This window comes from Eupeodes corollae, chromosome 3 (genome assembly GCF_945859685.1).
Source record: "Eupeodes corollae chromosome 3, idEupCoro1.1, whole genome shotgun sequence".
Lineage (NCBI taxonomy): Eukaryota > Metazoa > Arthropoda > Insecta > Diptera > Syrphidae > Eupeodes > Eupeodes corollae.
Window position 1 is genome coordinate 32,363,637 of NC_079149.1, and position 20,626 is coordinate 32,384,262.

Here is a 20,626-nt window from a genome sequence, read left to right on the forward strand (position 1 = left end):
ATTATAAATTTTACAACAGCTTTTATGAATTTTTTTAAGCATTGGCTTAGCCGTCAGCTCAGTTGTTTGGCATAAAATTGATCTTTGAGGTCTCTGTGCGTCGTCGCCATAAACTTTTTTAAACTTAATTGTAAGGCTGAATAAAAATAAAGTTTCGGTTTTGTATGCTTCCTCGACTTGGTTGTTTAAATATACGGAAATAAATAAAACATACATTTGTTTGTTTTGTTTGTTTTTTCTTACAAGAAGTAAGTACCAACAAATATAGCGCCATCTTTATATAATATATTCCTTAAAATAGTTTTAATATGAATTTGGCGTAATGTTTCAGATTTGATTTACATTATTTTGATAAATGTACAATTGCTTCAACAGATTCCGAAAATTCCACAATGGTATCAAACTTAATTTTAAATTTCTTAAATTTGGCAGCGGGCAAAACTAATGGAAAGTTTAAAAAGTATTAATGTACTAGTCCGATATATGTTTGTTTAAGCATAATTTTGTTCTTTTAATATGTCATTAGATAAGATGAATATATTCAACAGATTACAAGCAATACGCTAGCTTATAAAAAGTAACCCTTTTCTAAAAAACTTTACCATAGAAATCAAAATGATTAAATCGCAAAAATCATCCATTAAAATGTATGTATAGCCTCCGGTGCGAACCGAGGCGTGGCGTCTTAAGATCATGCTTTTTAGATATGTAGCCTTAAATTGTTATTAAATAGCTTACTGTCTTGAGTTTAAAATTTGATGATATACGATGAATATATGATCATTATAACATTATTTTATTGATTAGCACTTTCTCTTTGCCTCAATTAACTTCTTTTTTTAAAAGTTGAACAAATAATAAAATATTGTTTTCTTTTTTGTTTAATTTCAGGCAATTGCAACACTAAGTACAAATGGAGCACAAATCCCAACAGCGACAAGTAAGTAAATTTAACACTATTTTGTTATTATATCTTTATCAAAATTATTATTAGAGTCGAAAACGAAAACAATATCTTAAATTTTAAATTATGGGTTTTCTTGTTTAATATTAAATTTATTGATCATAACACTTTTGAAAACAACAAAATATTACAACCACCAATAATTCGATCTTCGATCATCACAAATTGAGTAAAAATAAAATACCACTAAAGAAAGTGAATTCACACGAAAAATAAAAACAAACAAATTTTAACAAAATATATTCGGTCACGAATATGAGCCCATACTCGTATGTAGGTAAAACTATCTCACTCTTTAAGTCTTTTCGTGTTAAAGAAAAAAAATGAAAAAAATAAAACCTTAACGCCTAGTGCCTTCATAACTTTAGATTATGCTGTAATAGTTCAGCGAGCTTCAGATAAATCGTGATTTGATTTCCGCTAATAGGATGTACATAAGCTTATCATAAGAGAGTTTTTCACTTTCAGTCACAAAATACATAAATTCCCAGACAGTTTTTATACTTACACTGTTTCTAGATCAAGCACACACAAAAATTCACACCTTTAAAAGTGACAGTCTGGTATGCCTCAGGGTTCACTTTTGTCTCCTGATCTTTTTCTCATAGTACGAAAATACTGTGTATTCTACCTTAACATTGAACCAAGTATTTTTTGGAATGTCCATGATTTGGACTTATTTTGAAGACACTCATTAGCTATCCGTTTGCATTATGTGCATCGCAAACCAACTTCGTTTGGGATGATCATTTAGTTTATGTCACTAAAAAAGTTTCAAAGTGTAAATTCTTTTACCAAGATGCAAAAAAATACTTTGTTCATGGTATTGGTCTCTAACGGTTATACGTTGTATAACCATTTCTTCAAGTTGTTTCTTCTTCAGTCAAAAATCTTCCAGAACAAGTCTCTCGACTTTTACGACAATGTCTAAAGAAGTTGCCTTAATCGGTCGGCCCAAGCGGGGATCTTTTTCTACGGACTCTCTACCTTGTTTAAAATGACTATGCCACTTGTGAATCATTGTTTTCCCAGGTCAAGAGTCCTGTAAATAGCTCAAAACTTTTCCAAAATGATCTTAAGCGATTTACCTTGCTTAATCAAGAACTTTGTCACTGCCCGAAACTCGAATTTGTCCATTATTAATTTGTTTCTCTCGGATTGACTTACTGACTCAGAAAATGCTCAAACACTAATCAGCTATGGTTTGAATCAAGCTCGACATAAATTTCCCTAATAAATGTTCACATAAATATGAGGTACACAAATTTCTCCCAGGGCTGCTCCAACTACTCCATTCCGCGAGCTTTTTACCCACCCTTATAACTTTCTTACGTGACTCTGTCAATTTGATCTTCAAGATGAATTTTTCAATATTGTCAAAAAATTGAACCCTACAAAATCAGCTCCCGTACCTGAAAAAACACATCGATTTTTAATATACGAACAAAACTGTCTCAGACTTAAATGCTTCTAAAGACTTCTTTACCTGAATCATGTTTTTGGTAGTTCTCAATAGAGCTTTGTTACTAAATTGCTTTTTCAGTCTAACAAAAAAGGTGAGATCTAGCAACTTTTTATTTTCACAATAATAATGTTTTCTGTGTCTATCGCTTTGCCTAGATGGAAAAAATTACTTGACGTCACTCAAAATTAACTAAGAGAAAGAGTTAAGTAATCAAAACTGTTAAACGATACGTTTTTCTTCTTTAGTCGCATCTTAAACTTTGGATTTAATGTCTACAGACCTCTGTGACAGTCCTACGCATAAATTCATCATCTAAAAAACACCAACAACCGCGAATTTCCTCATTATAAACAAAATGGCATGTCTAGGTTTTATGTTCAAGTAGGAATAAATCTCCTGCACACCTTGCTCCCTTTTAAGCCAAAACCAAACCCACACACGCTATCTCAATAAGAAACTAACACCTTCCTATCCAGCAGATAGACTTTATGAACTTTAGATGAATTCCGCATGCGATAAAACCTTTACCTCTAGGCTTAAGCATAATTCAAAGCTTTATACATAATGTAATGTAAGAGTATAGTCAATAAATATGCAGGAATTATAAATTTTAAAGCCCTACTGCCCCTACTTACTTGGGACGGGAGTTGAAAAACAAAAACAAATTAAAACTAATAGGTTCAATGCACCTTGTCCACCATCAGAAGTCTCGTGCCTGCAGCAATGTTGCCTTTAAATCATCCAAGAGTTGAGGAAGAAATTGTTAAAGATGCAATTCTTTTTGTTACTGCTTTTATACCCAAGATGACATGGTTGTGTACGTACATATTGCTGGAAGCAAGGTACATCGTTGTCAGGGTCGGCTTTTGAAAAAAAAATGGCGCCCGGGTTGAGTTTTCCAATGAGTTTTCTCAAGGCAAAGTAATTTGTAGCGCCTTTCGTTCTTTCTACTCCAAGGAACCCGCACTGGATTTTAATATTGCTTCATGTATCACATTGGGCTAGCTCCTTCTTGATAGGAACAAAATGGCTAAGGTCGAAACGAACCTTTTTCTGGTGTGCAAATGTGCAAAGAAACACGCCAACATAATGGCACAGCAAGCCATAAAAATACAACAAGAACCTCACAGAACGAAAAGGCTCTTCTTTCGGTGAACACGGACCAAAGTTAACTAAAGGTACACAGCCAGAACCACAACAAGCCTTCGCTTCATCAGATTCAATCCCCCTTAAAGTTGCTGTTGTTGCCGAGTTTATGTATATAGATACAGACTGTAGAATTTATTATGGGTTCAAGGAACTAGCATCATGGAAACCCATGCGAAGAAGAAGATGAAGTTAGAAGAACACACAGATCTTCATGAAAGGCGAATTCTTTGTGGTCTCTGTGTGGAGCTTGGCAACTCAATGTCATTGCCAATGCAATGCAATTGGTGGCTTGTGTGTGGTAAATACGGGTTGATATGGTGGGCTATATTCTTGAAGCTTGAAGATCTGCATCTCAGCGCTTGTTATCCCATCGGTACCATACTACAGCAGAATTGATTTATCGTTTTGGTTTTTGGATTGCTGAAAACAAGTTCTTTATTTTGGCCATATTTGGTAATGTGGCGACTTACTACGCGACGAACAAAAGACGACGATGGACGCTGACACAGAGTGGCTCTCTAGGGTCCAATTTTCTTAAATTATCGGTAGGAAGACTGGTGGGAGCTGAAGTGTTGGGAAGAATAGTCTATTAATGGTTGGGAATTTAACTGGATTCTATGGAAAAAATATAGTTTACTTTTTTTTCACAAGTCGCACTGGCTGGCTTAAGCTTAATCTTGAGAGTCTTTTTACTTAGTATTTGATAAAAGGTAAAATTTAATGCGCATTCACATTGTTTGATGGAAAAACCATGCACTCAATGGTAATGTGTGTGAGAAGCCATTGCCACTGGCCTGGATTTAGTTTTCATAACGGTTCATTGTTTTTGTTTGTTCTTTGAAGTTCATGGCGCAAGGTCTGCATTTGCCCCTAATGCATCAGCCGCAGGTGTGTGCATATATTAAAAAGTTTAGAATAATGCTTGTGCTTGAGGCTTCGCATGCAAAAATGCTTTTAAGGAACACATTCGTTATAAACAGTGACATTAAACTTCATTAGCAGTTTATCACGAGAACAAATCAATTCGTTAAACAACAATGCAGTAAATTTCAGACTGGAAAACTGATCCGAATTCGAGAATTTAACTTGAAAGATCTTTTGTGGGAAATAGAACTTTATTTGAATTAGGGCTTTCGAAAAATTCACTGTAAGAGCAATTACGCAGAAACTAACCTTTGTTAACAAAAAACCTTAAACCTGGTTTCATTTTTTGTTTCAATAGTTTTCCCTCCTTAAAACTGGTACAACAATTTTTTGAAAACACTTAACATTTAAGAAATCTTTTACATTTAAATTCAATGCAAATTATTGGAAACACTTGTCTTTCAAAATGTATGTAATTCTTTACTATTGTTCTTCTAGATGCACCTTCACTACACAGAACCAGTGGTGTTGAACCAACCGTTCGAATTCAATGTATGTCAGGATCGATGTTAATCACAATCAAAGATGCACCACCAAGCCATGAAAATGGTCTTTTTAGTGGAATGGTTTATCCTAAAGGCCTTTCGAAAAATTCCACTTGCCTATCGGAATATCGGTAAATTAAACTTAAAAAAATAAAAATAAAACATTTCAGATAAAATTAAAACAATACAACAAAATAATAATAATATTGTAGAGATCATCAGGGACCCCTAAGGTATAAGTTGCCACTGAGGAGCTGTAACACGATGCCACAAGAAACGGTAAGTTCGTTTTGCATTGTTTATAAAATTCAATCAATATAAATTCTTCATTGAAAATATTTTAATAAGTGTTATCTGTTCACTCGAATAAATAAAAATCAAAAAATAATAACAACAATATATAAATTGAAACCATCTTCATTGAAAAAAGATTCAAGTGATGATTACTTGATTGTGGTCTTTGTTTATCTTTTTCTCACTTTGTATAGAATGACGTGATTATAAGCATTTACTATAGACTGACTTGTGTAGGTTTTACCCATAATGTTAAGCACCCACTTATCAAGACGAATTTTCAAGTTCATCGAAAAAAGTGATGTAATCGGTCACTCTAAAGCCAAACGATGAAGTTTCAACTTTTATATAATGCTTCGCTTTATTTAAGATCTTAAAATTGTCTTAAAATGGAATAAGTAAAAGATTTGCAATTTTTTTTGTCTTGGAGCAGGTTCGGATGAATGATGTATCCGGGTCAAATATTAGTGAAAGTCAATTAACACGATTGTTATAAATTTCAAAATTACACAACAAATCTAATCTTAAAAAAAAAGACATAATTGCGAATTGAAAGCGTGGAATATTGGAAATGGTTTCAGACAGTTTAGGAAAAATATAAACAAATCGAAATGAAAAAAATGACAACGTGATTAAAATTCTTTAACAAGCTCTTATAATATATGAGATATGTGATGTATAAAGTAAGAAATAATGATTCTTGAAGAAAAATAAAGTAAGAAATTGCTTATACGCCCCTTGTACAATTACGAATATTTACTACAATTTTCGATAATAATGACTCAATGAACTTAAAGTTTTAATAAATTTAATTGTTGCACTTTTAAATCTCTTTAGCATTTTTTTAAAATTAACTTAATCGGAGTATAGACCTCCGAATATGAACTTTCAAACACAAATAGCCTCCAGAAAAAATATAGGTACAAAACAACATCTGCTTGAAATAAAAATGTCTGTATTTTGATTATACTGAGAGACATCTTCCGTCTTTTCTGAAGCTCTTAAACAAATAAAACTACAAGAAAGTATCATAGACCCAAAAGATAAAAAAAGGGGGTGTTACTACCCTTATTAAGTACAGACACAGTGTAAGTACTAGAAAAGGGAGAGAGGGGTTGAAAGGTTGAAGAAGATGAAGAATCATTGCGACAGCCGAATCAAATTATAATAAAATGCACGGCTGGGTCGCACGAACTTGCTTCTGTATGCAAAGAGTCTGTTTAAAAATGTACCTATATAAGATTTGAAAATATACCTGTAAAATAAGTTTGTATTCAAAGATATAAATACCGTTTAATTTGTTAAATAAACCTCGATTTTTCAATTTTTTTTTTTGTTTGTCTCCCTTTTTCGGCTCCCATACAGAACTAAGGTAAAGGTAAAGAGAAATTTGAGTAGACTATGCGAATTGTATTTTATTGAATACGAATTTATAATTTGTTGAAAAAAAACTTAACTTTTTGTTATAATAAAAATATGAAATACTTGGAAAATGTTATGTTAACTGAAATGGTTTGTGTATTTGAATGAACTTATCGAATACACACCATTTTTTGTCGGTAAGGTAGTTTTATCCCAAGACACAACTCATGCTAGGACAACTCATCCCGGAAATTAAAAATACTTGTAAGCATACTTAAAGAAAACAATTGTTTGTGTATTCAAATAGTTCGTTCAAATCTTTTTTCCTTTGGGTAGCTTTATTTTAATTTCATATAAGAAGAACCAGGATGGAAAATAAATTATCTGAAGATAAGAAAGAGGCAGAACATGAATGTTTAAATTGTAAAGCGGTCGTATTGGTTGTGTAGTTAAGTACGTGTCTAAAACGAATAAAGAATAGTTCGTTGGCGTGCTCAGCTTTATGCGGATAGATAGATAAAGACATGTTTGTGATGATAATGAAGTAATGTTATTGGTAGGTAGAAGGTTGGTTGCACTACATTTGAATTTCGTAAACAAAATGTTGAACCGTTTTTAAGATATAGAATTTTGAAAAAAATTCAATACTTTTGATAATCAAATATTGTTAAGGTAATATAAGAGCTTGTTCTAAAAAAAAAATATTTAAATCGGTTCATAAGTTGATGAGAAAATTAAAACAAAAAAAAACGAAAAACCGGTTCTATGAGCGGTACCTTTCCGGAGCAATACAAAAATATGGTTTTCTTACTTAAAGAAGCCAAGTTAAAAAATAAAATTTTAGGGAAAATTAAAAAAAAATCTATCGGTTTGTTTTCGAGAAAATTCGAATTTTCGTTTTTTGACCAAAAAATTGTATGGGGGCCGCTATTAGATTTGACCTGAAAAAAAACGCCTAACGCGAATCTGCTCAAAACCTTAACTTCCGAGTTTGAACTCAATCGACCCAATGGTGTCTTCTCTACCATCGTAATTAAAATCTCTATATCGAAATTTTGCACGAATGCAAAGCTTGAAATACGCAAGTAAGAATCATAAAAATAGACTTAAGTGATAAGAAACGATACTACCGATAAAACAACTGACAATACAAATGTAAACCGAGGCAAGACTCATAAATACGAAGCTAACATCAACACGAAACTAAAATGTTTCGGTTTTTACGAGACCGAGACTAAACTAGAAAAGATTAGTCGGGTCTCTACTCGTGGCTAACTGTAGATAAGACTACAATTAAAATACGTTGGTCTTATCTCTCAAAATAATTTGGCTTTATTTCAATTTGCCAAAGTGGAATATTACCAACTGCTGAAAATAGGCCTAAGTTCACCTTTGTATTGTGCAATAAGGCTAATTTTTAAAAGTTGTTCACTTTCTACTTTGGCAACGTTTTTCACTTGGATCTTTTTCTGTGCGACCCTTAAATCTCTCTTACCACCTTTAAATCTTGGTTTAACTTTAAATGTATGGTAATTCTTAATAACTGATTGGGATGTACATATGTATGTCCTTAACCAAAGTTCAGCTTTTTTATAGAGTCATTTTCTAAGCAAAGGAGGCTATTTTTGTATCTGCTTAAGCTTATGTACCGTCCATATATTTAAAACAGAAAGGTGTCTGAATAACAGATTCTAAACATTTAACGATTTAAAAGTAATTCCAATTTGGCGAATGATTTATTTGTATGTCATTTACATCAAGAATCAAAATTGATTGAATTTCTAATGAACTGTGTGGGATTTATTATACTATGTACATTATAAAACCTTGCTTATTTTATGGATAAATCACACAGTTTTATGCCACAATGATTGATTCATTAATTTAGCATGGAGTTGTGTTTTTTCTTATTTTTTTCAAATGTCAATTTACCTGTTTGTAGGTGGACAAACAAAAATCAAAAGATCATTGAACTTTCTCGAGTTCAAAGACAATAATTCACATAAATGAATCAACATATAAATACATACTTTATTTGCTTTGTACAATACAAACAAAAAATGTCATTGATTTATAAGGTGTAAACTAAAAAATAATAAATTACTTACTTTTAAAGCTCTAACAAAATCAAGAACTTTTATACTTAATTATTTTCAATCTTTTTACCTCTGTCACTTTAACTCTTTTTTGTGTTTAAGTTAGCAATACGAACATTCTGATTTTCGTACAATACACCTTTTTTTAAATTTAATGTTGAATAAGGGAGGTCAGTTTTATAGTTTTTTTTTAGATTTGAGACTTGATGGTTATATATACATATATGACGTATATTATCTTAATCATCATCCATCATACAAAATAGGAGACATCACATTAGTTTATCAAAAAAATCGATGTAGGCTTCCTACACAAAACTACATAAAAATAACATTAATCCATCAATGTAAAATAAGTTGCTTTTTTATGAGTAATAGACCTTATTTATATTTCTATTTGTCAAATCTTACTCGGAAGAAGTCTTAAATAAAAGTAAGGGGGTGGAAAAAGCGGATTAAAAGATCATTGAACTTAAGTTTATCAAATATTTACATCGGCTTGGGTAATTTTTTGTTACTGTTTGAGAGTTAGTCGGCATTTGAAAGCTGGTAAACCCCACAAAAGTATAAACGCCCAGTTACCCCAAGAAGACATACAATAAGATGTTTCGAATTTTATCAATTACTCAGAAAATTGGACATCAAACTATATTTTTTTTTGTTTATTCAGTGCCTATTAAGCTGACTACAAGTGGCTCTCAAACTTTACAGTACTGTCATTTCTGACAATAGCTGCTATTCAGATAATATTTGCTAACTACCTTCTAATGCAAAATTGGCTTTTCACACTGTTAGCAAATTTTGTTTTTGATTCGATTTTACGTTAACGCAGAAAATTTTGTCTGACAGTTAACAAGTTGTCAGAAATGTTGCTATGTCTTAAAAATGCCATCTTACAATTTCAACCGTCTGGCGTTCGATTTCAACTTTAACACACAATTGTAAGTTCACACCACTTAAAGGCAATCATTTTTTAACTGACAAAATCAGCCAAAATTGTGAATTCTTAGTAGAAAAGACATAAGTATTTCATTTTAAATTTGAGACAGGAAAAAACTTTTACATAGGTAATTTCAAACTTATGAAGTTTTAATCAAATATGTTTATATTTTTTCTTATAACTTTATCAATTATGACTCAAAAGTACAATTTTATCAATTTGTATAAACCTTAAAAGAAACTGTAGCAGTGATTTCAGTATTCCTTAATAATCAACATCAACTATAAAGACCAGTGGCATTATGATTAGTGAGTGTAGAGCTGTTATATCAGAGGTCTGGGTTAAATTTCTGTCTGTGCCACCTAAAATTTTGTTAGGAATACTACTTCTTACAAAAAAATGATAAATAGTTTACGAGTTATTATTGTCAGGAAAAGTGCTTTCTGAAATAACACTGTTAAATTTTGCATAAAAACTGTAGGTCTCCCCCATCCCAGACAATATTACTCGCACACAGGAATCTAAGCCCTGGTTCTCTTAGAGCTGTTACGCTGTATTCTATGTTATTTTTTTCTAAAGAACACACCAAAATTGTTGCTTAAAGAAAAACACTTTTTAAAATTGTATTTAATGCTTATTTATACAAAATCTTTACAGTATTTTAGCATCATTTAGACTTTACTTAAGTATTTTCAATTTTGTTTGCACTAGAAAATACAAAAACAAATACTAACAATTTTCTTGTTTTGTTACTTTCAAATTATCGACTGACAACTTGTTTTTGCTTATAACTTTAACAGCATCAATAATTGTTTGAACAGATGGATTTTTAGCACGTGTCAGGATCCATAAGACTTCTTCATTGTGAGAAAAAAAAGCAAAAAATCAATTTATGAAAACTGAATATAGAACCTTAAAAGATGCACAAACCTGTATGAGATGTTGATGAAGATTGACTGCATGAAAATACAACACTATAGTTCACATAGTCTGTATCAAGGACCCAGTAATTGCTTCCAGTTTTTGCTAAAATGAACACAAACAAAATCATTACATTATTCGTATAAGGATTTACTAATAGATTTAAAATAAGAACTTAATAACTACAACTTCATTTTTTGACTCTTACCGGGTCCGGGAATGGAAGGAAAATTGACCAATAATTTGGCATTGTCAACAACAACTGCATTTCCTTTAATAGATATTGGTAAATGAATACTGAAAAGGAGACACAAATTATAATTAGTTAAGAAAATAATTTCTCATTTACTGAAAACAATTAAGAAATTTATTCAAAATTAATTTTTTACATTTGCATATTAATTTTAAAAACTATTATAAGAATTTTGGTTTCATTGTCATTTTTATGATTCATAATTTTCTTCACTCTAACTTGATATTTAAAAAATAGGCAGACATTTTTAATATTTTAATTAACTTTACACATTCATTTTTCATTAAACTTCTGTATACAATAATTGAATTAAAGGAGACGGATATGATTTTATGTACTTACTACTTATTCTTCTGAGAATTGATTACTTCAACTGATCCATCTTGCAAAAGTGTATAATTAGCTGTCACACAAATACCGCCTGTTTCAAATATTACTGGATATTTTGCTGATTCATACCATAATCCCATATACTATGTTAATAATGAAATAAAATAATGATTTCAATATAAGTTGAAAATTGAAAAAATAAAACTTACAGCTGTTGCATTGAAATTTGGAATGACTGTAACATTGGGACAGGCTCCTTCCACTTTTATTTGTGCATCACAAGATATGACAAGACCAAAAAGACCGATTGCAATTAATGCTAAAATACTTTTGAAATATTAAAAACAAAAAATGGTTTTACTTTATTGTAAATTATAATTTAAAAATCATACACGAATCTACAAACCTCTTTGAAGCAATCATTTTCTTATAACTGATATCTATAATAAACTATTAAATTTGATTTGTATTTCCTCATATTTATAGCAAAACTTTGTGTTATCTTATAGATTCAGTCAAAAATTGTTAAAAAAATGTTATCTTATTAAGTGTTTTTGAAATTAGATTCTATTAAGCATGTTTAACTAAATGAGCTTTGGAACTTTTTTCACACAGGTATCCACTTCAAGACTCTGTTATTATTTCAAAACAAAAACATAACAAGATATAAGATTATAATGATAAAATTATATTTCGTTGTTAGTTTGCATTCCAGAGAGCTTTCTTATCAGTTTAAAAGCTCCAATAAAAAGGTAGTAATCCAATAAAATTGGCAATACTGTTTCTGTATTTTTAACAGAAGGAACATTTTACATTTGATAGATTCTACTAAGCTTAGTTTTCGATTTCAGTACCATACATTTTTTTCTTTCTTTGTTTTTTCGTAAAAAAAAAATTAAAAAAATAAAAATCATTAAAAGCTTTTTCAACGAGCCTTCAATTAACAAAAGTATGATTTTAAAAAATAATTTTCTTTTAAGAAAAATTTCACTCTTATTTCACACTATTTGAAAGGTATGTCATTTTATATGACAAATTTACAAAGATAATAATTTAATTTTAAAGAACTTTCAAAAAAAGCACCCTTTAGAATTTTAAACTAAGATAGACAGTTATAAATATGAATAATTTTTAATCAGAACGGAAAAAGTTCGGATATCAATCTTTTGTTTATTTGTTTATTTTAATCAATAATTTATTGTTATTGGTTAATAATATTTTCCGCCATGAGTAATTTCTTGATGGACATACATAATAATAAATTAATTGATCGACCTCGACAATGAAGTTTTTTGTATTGTTTCACTTGGAATTATTTGTATTTTTTGAAGGAGTTAAACAAACATCATACTTACATATGTTTTATTATGAATAATTGTTTCTTTTAAACAAAATATATATTTATAGAAGTCACCCAAATAAGAGATAAGAAGTCAATAGCTATCGTTAATTAAAATTAAAATTAAAATAATTTAATTTGATAATTATTATTGACAACAAGTTTGTATGTACCCGGTTTTAAGATATGGACAAATTCTGATGAAATTGATAGTTCAATGTTCAAAGTCATGATTGAAAAAAAAGATAGAAGCTATATCTATTTTTGTTAATACGAAGCCATCGATATAGATGAACAAAGATATTTTTGTCATCAAGACCTCAAACCTTGTGAATGTCCGACAATCAACAAAATATGTAACATTCAAAGAAATATGTTACAAAAAGAAAATGAAAAAAGAGGGTGGGATGCGACCCACACTGATAACTTCCCATCCCGTCTGTCGATTTGTTTTGCTTAAAAGTTTCTCTATATGTATTTTTACCAAATTTGCCCACTACTTTTTGTAGATTTTATTTTTTATGAAAAAACGGACTGTTGGATTTTTATATAAAAATTACTGAATATTGAAAACAATATTTTCTCTAAAATAAAATAAGTTTGAAGCCAATATTTTTAATTTTTGAAAAACTATTTGAGCCGAAAGTAAATTTTTACCAAGTTTTAGTAGGTATTGTTTTTTTTTAGAGTTTTATTTTTTTTGTAAAAAACAGTCAATTCGAATTTTTTAAAAATTTTACCAAACGTTGAAAACAATATTTTTTATAAGATAAAATTAGTTTGAAGCCAATATTTAATATTTTTGAAGAGATATTTGAGTCGAAAATCAATTTTTACCAACTTTTATACTTTTTTTAAGTTTTTATTTTTTGTAAAAAAAACTGTCAATTCGATTTTTCTCAAAATTTGTCCTAATGTTGAAAACAATATTTCTTATAAGAAAAAAGTAGTAAGAAGCTGTTATCTCAAAGTTTTTAAAAGATATTTGAGTCGAAAATCATTTTTTACGAACTTTTGTTAATTTTTTTTTCGGTTTTTAATTTTTTGTACAAAAACTGTCAAATCGATTTTTTTCAAACTTTAAATGAATGTTGACAACAAGATGTTTTGAAAGATAAAAGTAAATTACAGCCAATATCTCAAAGTTTTGAAAAGATATTTGAGTCGAAAATCAATTTTTACCAACTTTTATACATTTTTTTTTTAGGTTTTTATTTTTTGTAAAAAAAACTGTCAATTAGATTTTTCTCAAAATTTTATCAGATATCAAAAACATTATTTTTTGTTGCACAAAATTGTTTTAAAGATGAAATCATATTTTAGTCGTAAAATTTTGGAGGTGACAAATTTTTTTTTTCACTTTTATTGATTTATAAAAAAAACCGTTATATTGATTTTTTTCAAAAAATATACCTGTTTTGTGTCACGCTACAATATATTATATACAATTGAATTCAAGTCTCTAGCGTTTTTGGTTCGTAAGATATTTAGGGTTAACCAAAATTTTCACCTTTTTTTCAAACTGCTATGGTAAAAAAACCACCCACGCAATTTTCTTGAGAGCGCTTTCTGCATCTTTCTGCCTTATTATCTGTATAACAAAATTTATTTGAAGTCGATATCTCTTCTGGTTCTTGAGCTATGGACGACGAAAAAAACGTCGCGAACGTACGGACGTACGGACGTACAAACGTACGTACACACGCACGCACAGACATCTTTCTAAAAATCTTTTATTTCGACTCTAGGGACCTTGAAACGTCGAGAAATGTCAAAATTTTCAATTTGACAAATCGGACCCATTACAATAACTTCCTATGGGAAGTTAAAAATATATTATTAGACTTATTTTTTAGACAATCACCAATTTTCATACAAGTAGAAGAGCTGAATTTCAAGAGGCTCTTGCATCTTTGGAGATTGTAGTACTCCTTCAATGTAGTTTAAGATGTATGACTTATATTATTATTCCTTTATTTCATTAAAAAAACATTTTTTTTTATAATTCGAAAATCAAAATTATATATGAACATGCCAAGATTGCCGTCTGCCAGAAAACAACATTTGCTTTAATAAAATAATAAAATAAATAGTTGGTAGGTTTTCATTAGATTTCATGTTATAAAAAATATACTTTGTTGTTTCGCATTCGCTCAAACAGAAAAAAGTAAAGGATCATTTGATAACTATTGATTTTCGCGTTTTAGTTTACGATTTTATAAATTCATATTATAAATTCATATTATAAATTGAAGGCGTTGTATCAACTCAAATTCTTCAAAATAGGTCTGACCAAAAACTTGAATACCATAAGACAAGCAAGTGTTAATGGTTGCTTGGAAAACTCGGTATTTAGATCCTAAGTCTATATTTTTGTTTGAGAAGAAAGTTGGCCACATTATTTTGAAAGCTACTTTAGCTTCTTTACTCTTACGCTGAACATGTTTATTGAAGCTACCGTTAGCAGACATCAACACTCCTAGATGTTTGAATTCCTGTACTATTTCAATAGGTTGGTTGTTAAGAAACCATCTTTCTTCTCTCAACCTTCTACAACTGCGTGCCTCAAATACCATTATCTTTGTTTTCTCTGAGTTACGTTTGGACCCTATTTATTTGTAGCTGGAGAGAAGATCGCTAGCATAACCAAGTCATCCGCGTAAAGAATTACTTTCATACGAATATTTGAAAAACAAACTCCACCGGGTAAATTATCTGAAATATTATCAATGTAGAGAGCAAGCAAGATTGGGGTGAGTCGATAAAGAAAGCATACATCTTCTTTTTCTTTTAAATAAATTTGTTAGCAATACTCGATAAAGCAAAAGCATGGCCAACCCTTGAAAAGCCCTCAGAAAAGCCCTCACGAAAACCAGCTTGAAACATACTTAAGCGATCGTTTGATTTTACCCAGTTGATAAGTCTTTTGTAGCAAATACTTTTCAAATGGAATTTAATATTGAAATACCTCTGTAATTCTCAGGTAAGCTAGTACCACCTTTATTAAATATTGAAAATATAACAGCTTTATTAAAGCTCGTGGGAATGCAAGCAGATTCGTACAAGTTGTTGTAAAAAGAAAGAAGATATTGCTTGTATTCTAAAGATGAGTTTTTTAGAAATTCAACGGGAATGCCATCAATTCATGGGGACTTATTGTTTTTCATGTTAAAAAGAGGACTATTACAGAATCAAGCAAATTGTCGACTGTGTTTGGGCAAACGTAATGAAACGAGTGCAAGTCATCTTGACACGTCAACAAAGATCGGAAATGGGATACCAAACATTCAGCTTGAAATACATTAAAAGACATACGATTGTTTCCACCCAACGTACATTATACCAAAAATTCTTTGAACACTTACTAAATCGCTAAATACAGACTTCAAATGGTCTAAATTAAATCTATTAAATAGCTTAAGGAAAGCGAAAGATTGTTTTCGGAGCATCATACATTTGTAATCAAACCATTAATTTCTGCGTTGCATCTGCTTGGGACTACAATGACTTATAAAAATGAAAACAAAAATTATAAGTGTCCCATAACACTGGTTGACAAAATTAGGTTTTTTTTCTATCTCACAATAAAAAAATACTTTTTTAAATAATTAAGATGTCTTTAATTTTATCAATCATATTATATGCCCCTTCAAATATGCTAAATACAACCTACTAAGTCAAAATTCAAAACATCTCTTAACCGTAGATAGTTTTTCAAAGCCATAAGGTTTGTCTTCTAGATAGAGTTTAAATCATTTAAGTATCTTTCTTAGCTTCTGGAAATTTTAATTAGTTATGAGTCTCTTTTTGACTTTATATAAAGTTTTAAGAAAACTTTTAATTTGATGGTTTTGTTGATTTCGAAAATAAACTTTAATTTTATCGATTTGCTCAAGTCTTAAAAATACCCGTTTTCAACTTTATTTTTTAATATATTTCAAAAACTTGATATAATAGAATTTTTTGTAGATAAAAACAAAACTAAATTTCAAACTGTTTTGCTTTTTAGTGATGAAAAGCATTTTAGCATGAATGGTTTAGCGTTTCCTTAAAATGTTCGTAAGACAGCTTAAATCTAACAACTTTTTAAAATGTTCGATCATTATATAAAAAATATAAATATTTCAATTGGTTGAAGAAAAATATTTGATGCAAAACCCTTATGGATTTTAAAAGAAGATAAATAAATGAAGGTAGCCTCAAAAAGATTTATATACGAGTTTTTTGAAATATAAAAGGCAATGTCCCAAAACCTCATGTGATACATTCATTTTGAAGACGGATTTCAATTTCAGCCATCAAATCCATTTTAAAAGTGCAATTTTAATACCAGGAAGAAAGCCGATTAGTATAACTCAAGTAAAATGTAATTAGGATAGAAAATACAGATTAATTAGATTGTTCTCAGCTTAGAGATTGCTGAGTTACCACTTTGCCTTGAAGTAAAGTCTGTAAAACTTTATTCAACTTTTCTATGAACCTTTCGCGTAAACTTGTCTGTCTTTTATAACCGCATAAGTACCAATCTTTTATTTTTAAAAACCAAAATTCTAAGAATTTTTTCATAAAAAACTCATCTTATGATTGCTCAATTCGTACCACCTTTTATTTTTGATTATTTGACTTTAAAAAGTTCTACTTTTCTTTCATTTTTTTTAGGGCTTTATTGTATTTTATGCGTTAAAATTCAAATATAAAACTTTATCTACTAAAATGGCAGAGAATTTTTTTATAGACAAATACCTAATATTTTGTATTATATTATATTACTAGCGGCTCGATACGTGCTTTGCTACGTATAACGCATAGTAATAAATACAAATTATTATTAAGTTAATTTATTCAAATAAAGAAATATTTTAAATTGCTAGCTATTTAAAAGGGGAGACGGACATAATCCGGAAAATCAAAATCCCGAAAACTCACAATCCCGAAAACCCAAAATCCCGATTGGCCAATATCCAGCAATTTTCTTAAATTTCTAAAGTTGCATTTTACATTTTTGCATTTTGGGTACTCTTTCTATGGTGGATCTATATAGGTTATTCTAAAACAGTTGGATAAACAATATGTTAAGTTTTTGCATTTCGAGCATGAATAAATAAACACTTGGGTGTACCGACTCTGGAACAGACAACATAAATTTGGCCATGTGAAAAACATGATTCCTCCAAATTAACACCACAAACGTGAAGTGTTTGCCCTGGGCCTGATTTATGAACGTCGCAAACGATAAAAGCACAGGATATTGTAATCTTTTGAATTCAAATGGCATATTAGTTGGAATCAGAGGGATGCTCGGTATCAAACACACTTCTCCTTTTGATTTACCAGTTGTAGCTTCAATCAAATTTGGAAATAACTTTTTCACTACCAATCTGGTGCCATTGGACCATTTTTGGCGGATTAATAAAGAACCGATTTTTAGATTCGAGCAATGCGGTGGTACAGCAGCCGGTTCGAATAAATTTAAAAATTAGCACCGTTCGGTGCTAAAATGGTGCGTTCTCTCAACCAATCTATAGATTGCGCAATTGTATATAAAAATTGTTCGGTAAAGTGATCAATCCGTTGGTACTATCGGTTGATATTTTGCCATCACCGATTTCTAACAACAGGCGTTTATTTCATCAGTAGGATTTTATCGAGGAATGACAGAAAATGTTTGACGAAAGTCCCCTGATAGCAATTTCAGAGCACCACCAAAACAGCTGTTGATTACCGCATAAATCTTGCATTGTTCGATTAAATGCTTCTATTGGTTTTTATTCGCCAGTGTGCACTCATCCCATGAGATAATTGAAAGAATTTCTCGAAATATTGCATGTTGAAGTTTCTATCACCTGTACATTTAATGGCAATTTTAATAAAGAGTGTGCGGTCCGGCGACCTACTAATAATGTAGCAGCAATTCCCGAAGATGCAAGTGCCAATTCAGTTTTCTGTTCCGATCGAATAGTTGCTAAAATCAATGATACAACGAAAGTTTTTCTTGCACCACCAGTTACATCCAAGAAATATAATCCACCTGTATTATTGGAAACGAATTGCATGATTGTATCATACACACGTTTTTGTTGAATATTCAATTTGTTTCTATTCGATTGTACAAATAAACGTAAAACATTAGAATTGAACTCCTGCTTTTACAGCTTCGTTGTACATTTCCAAGTTAATCAACAAATCGGGATTTCTTTAAGTATTAGTACAAATTGTTTGTATATGGGAGTATATAAAGATGTTAATTTTACACCTTTTCAAAATTTGTTTTTTTAATTTTCTCTACGCACAAACCGTTTCTGCACTTCCACGAATAATTCAAGACCAAAATAAGCCAAATCGGTAAAGCCATTGTTGAGTTATAACATTACAACGAAAAGTGGCATTGATTTTTATATATATAGATTATCAACTTTTTAAATTTGTTTTAAGAAAATATAGAAATAAGAACCTATTGCGTTCTTATAACTGCCTAACTAGAGCCCATCGTAGCGTGGCATTTAAGGTGAGGTTCTCATCCATGTTTAATTGTATACACTTTACAATTTATTCTTTCAAACATTAGTTGCCGTCGTTTTCTTTGAATACAGTTTTTACTCAAAAAAATCCAATGAGGTTAAATCGTAAAAATTGGCCAGCCAATTTAAAGCTCACCATTCTACGACTAAGAACTGACATATGCTGTAGTTCAATAGATTCTCTTAGTCTATGGAATAAGGAACCTTATGAAATGATCCAACAATGCCTCCAGTATAAAATCTACTACGAACAGTCACACTTTTTGGATTCATTCGGTTTTCAGTAATTATATGGGTTTTCAAAATCCCAAATTCAAGAAATTTTACGATTACGAAATAATAAAGATGAAAATGAGCTTCATCATCAATATCTACTTTAAAAAAGTACTCAATAATGACATTTTTTGAATTACTCTTAAGTGTAATCTGTCATATTGTTATATTTTTACACTGTACTGTTAAATGGCGAAAAATCTTAATTATGCATACATTTTGAACATCCTTTATATTTCGAAATCATTTATCCAGAAATACAAATCGATGTCGTTCACATTTTTGGTAAAGTTTCAATGTATGTATGTCTCTTTTTCAATGAGACATACGCTGCAAACATTGAGGCCATTAAGACTCATCATAAATTGTTGAATGCTTCGAGGGAAGTATTGTTGGCTTCGTTAAACGTGTGTTTTAAAGAAAAGTTTTTGCTTCCGAAATATATTACTAAATACATATTTTTTTTTAAATTGGTTTTAAAAACATTTATGTTTTAAATGAACTATCATAAATCAAAAACTTCCAATTAATGGTAAAACAAAACTTCTAGAAAAAATGACCTTATCTTCATATGTACTCCAAAGCCACGTAGTCGTATTATTTCCATAAACTTTACCTATTGTTTTTTTTTAGTGTCAATCAATATGACATCTGTCATTTATCACTTCTAACATCTCATCATTAAGCTTCATTAGTGTATAAAATATGATCTAATCGATGATATTATAAATAGAATTTATTTGATTACGTAATTTTATATCTAACTATCATTTCTATATTGAATGTTACTTAAAATATTCGAACATCTTTAAAAAAACAAAAATCATTTTTTAATTAATATCACAATAATGCTTTAAGTAAACCTTATGAAAACTTCTAAAACTGACACTGACCTTCGATCTGTAAAAAAGAACAACATTTTTAAATGTACAAACTTGATTCTTCATATGTATGTACTTGAGCTTCGTTCGTAAATCAACAACTAGGTACACAATCTTAATGTTTATTTCATTACCAATTAATATGATTATCATCATCTTTAGTCACAGACTTTATAGACACACAGAGCTCTAACTAAGAAATAATTTGCAATTTCATAAAATATGAAAGATGCACAGTCACACACCGCCAAAGCATAAATCATTATTATCAAATCAGTAGAGAAAACAAAATAAGTAAATAAATTGTTAGCATGCTTAATGAAGTTGCATCTTTTGGCATCAGCTTTATAGCTACCCCAAGTATTTACTCATTTTGCTGAGGCCACTCATTTTATGATGATGATGATCTCATAATATGCCCCAAGCTGCAAA

At 30.1% G+C, this 20,626-nt stretch overlaps 2 protein-coding genes across 3 annotated transcripts in view; one reads left to right on the forward strand and one right to left on the reverse strand.

Annotated features, from left to right (window-relative positions):
* LOC129949065 (cuticlin-4) overlaps window positions 1-20,626 on the forward strand; it is a 77,762-nt gene that overhangs the window by 42,239 nt on the left and 14,897 nt on the right. For both annotated transcript variants that reach the window (XM_056060289.1, XM_056060288.1), the window contains exons 3-5: window positions 892-940; window positions 4,941-5,118; window positions 5,200-5,266. In XM_056060289.1, coding sequence (XP_055916264.1) covers window positions 892-940; window positions 4,941-5,118; window positions 5,200-5,266 — 294 coding nt within the window. The remainder of the gene's footprint in view (window positions 1-891; window positions 941-4,940; window positions 5,119-5,199; window positions 5,267-20,626) is intronic.
* On the reverse strand, window positions 10,271-11,743 carry LOC129949067 (apolipoprotein D-like). Its single transcript, XM_056060290.1, has 6 exons — window positions 11,590-11,743; window positions 11,393-11,510; window positions 11,196-11,326; window positions 10,809-10,897; window positions 10,610-10,705; window positions 10,271-10,536 (listed from the first exon to the last, which is right to left on the reverse strand). The coding sequence occupies exons 1-6, from the start codon at window positions 11,604-11,606 to the stop codon at window positions 10,409-10,411; spliced, it is 579 nt and encodes a 192-aa protein (XP_055916265.1). The 5' UTR covers window positions 11,607-11,743; the 3' UTR covers window positions 10,271-10,408.

Coding starts and splice junctions, on each gene's coding strand:
- LOC129949067 (XM_056060290.1), bottom strand. Junction 10,898..11,195: donor AATTCTCAGAAGAATAAGTA/GTAAGTACATAA, acceptor TCTCCTTTTCAG/TATTCATTTACCAATATCTA. Junction 10,706..10,808: donor TCCTTCCATTCCCGGACCCG/GTAAGAGTCAAA, acceptor TGTTCATTTTAG/CAAAAACTGGAAGCAATTAC.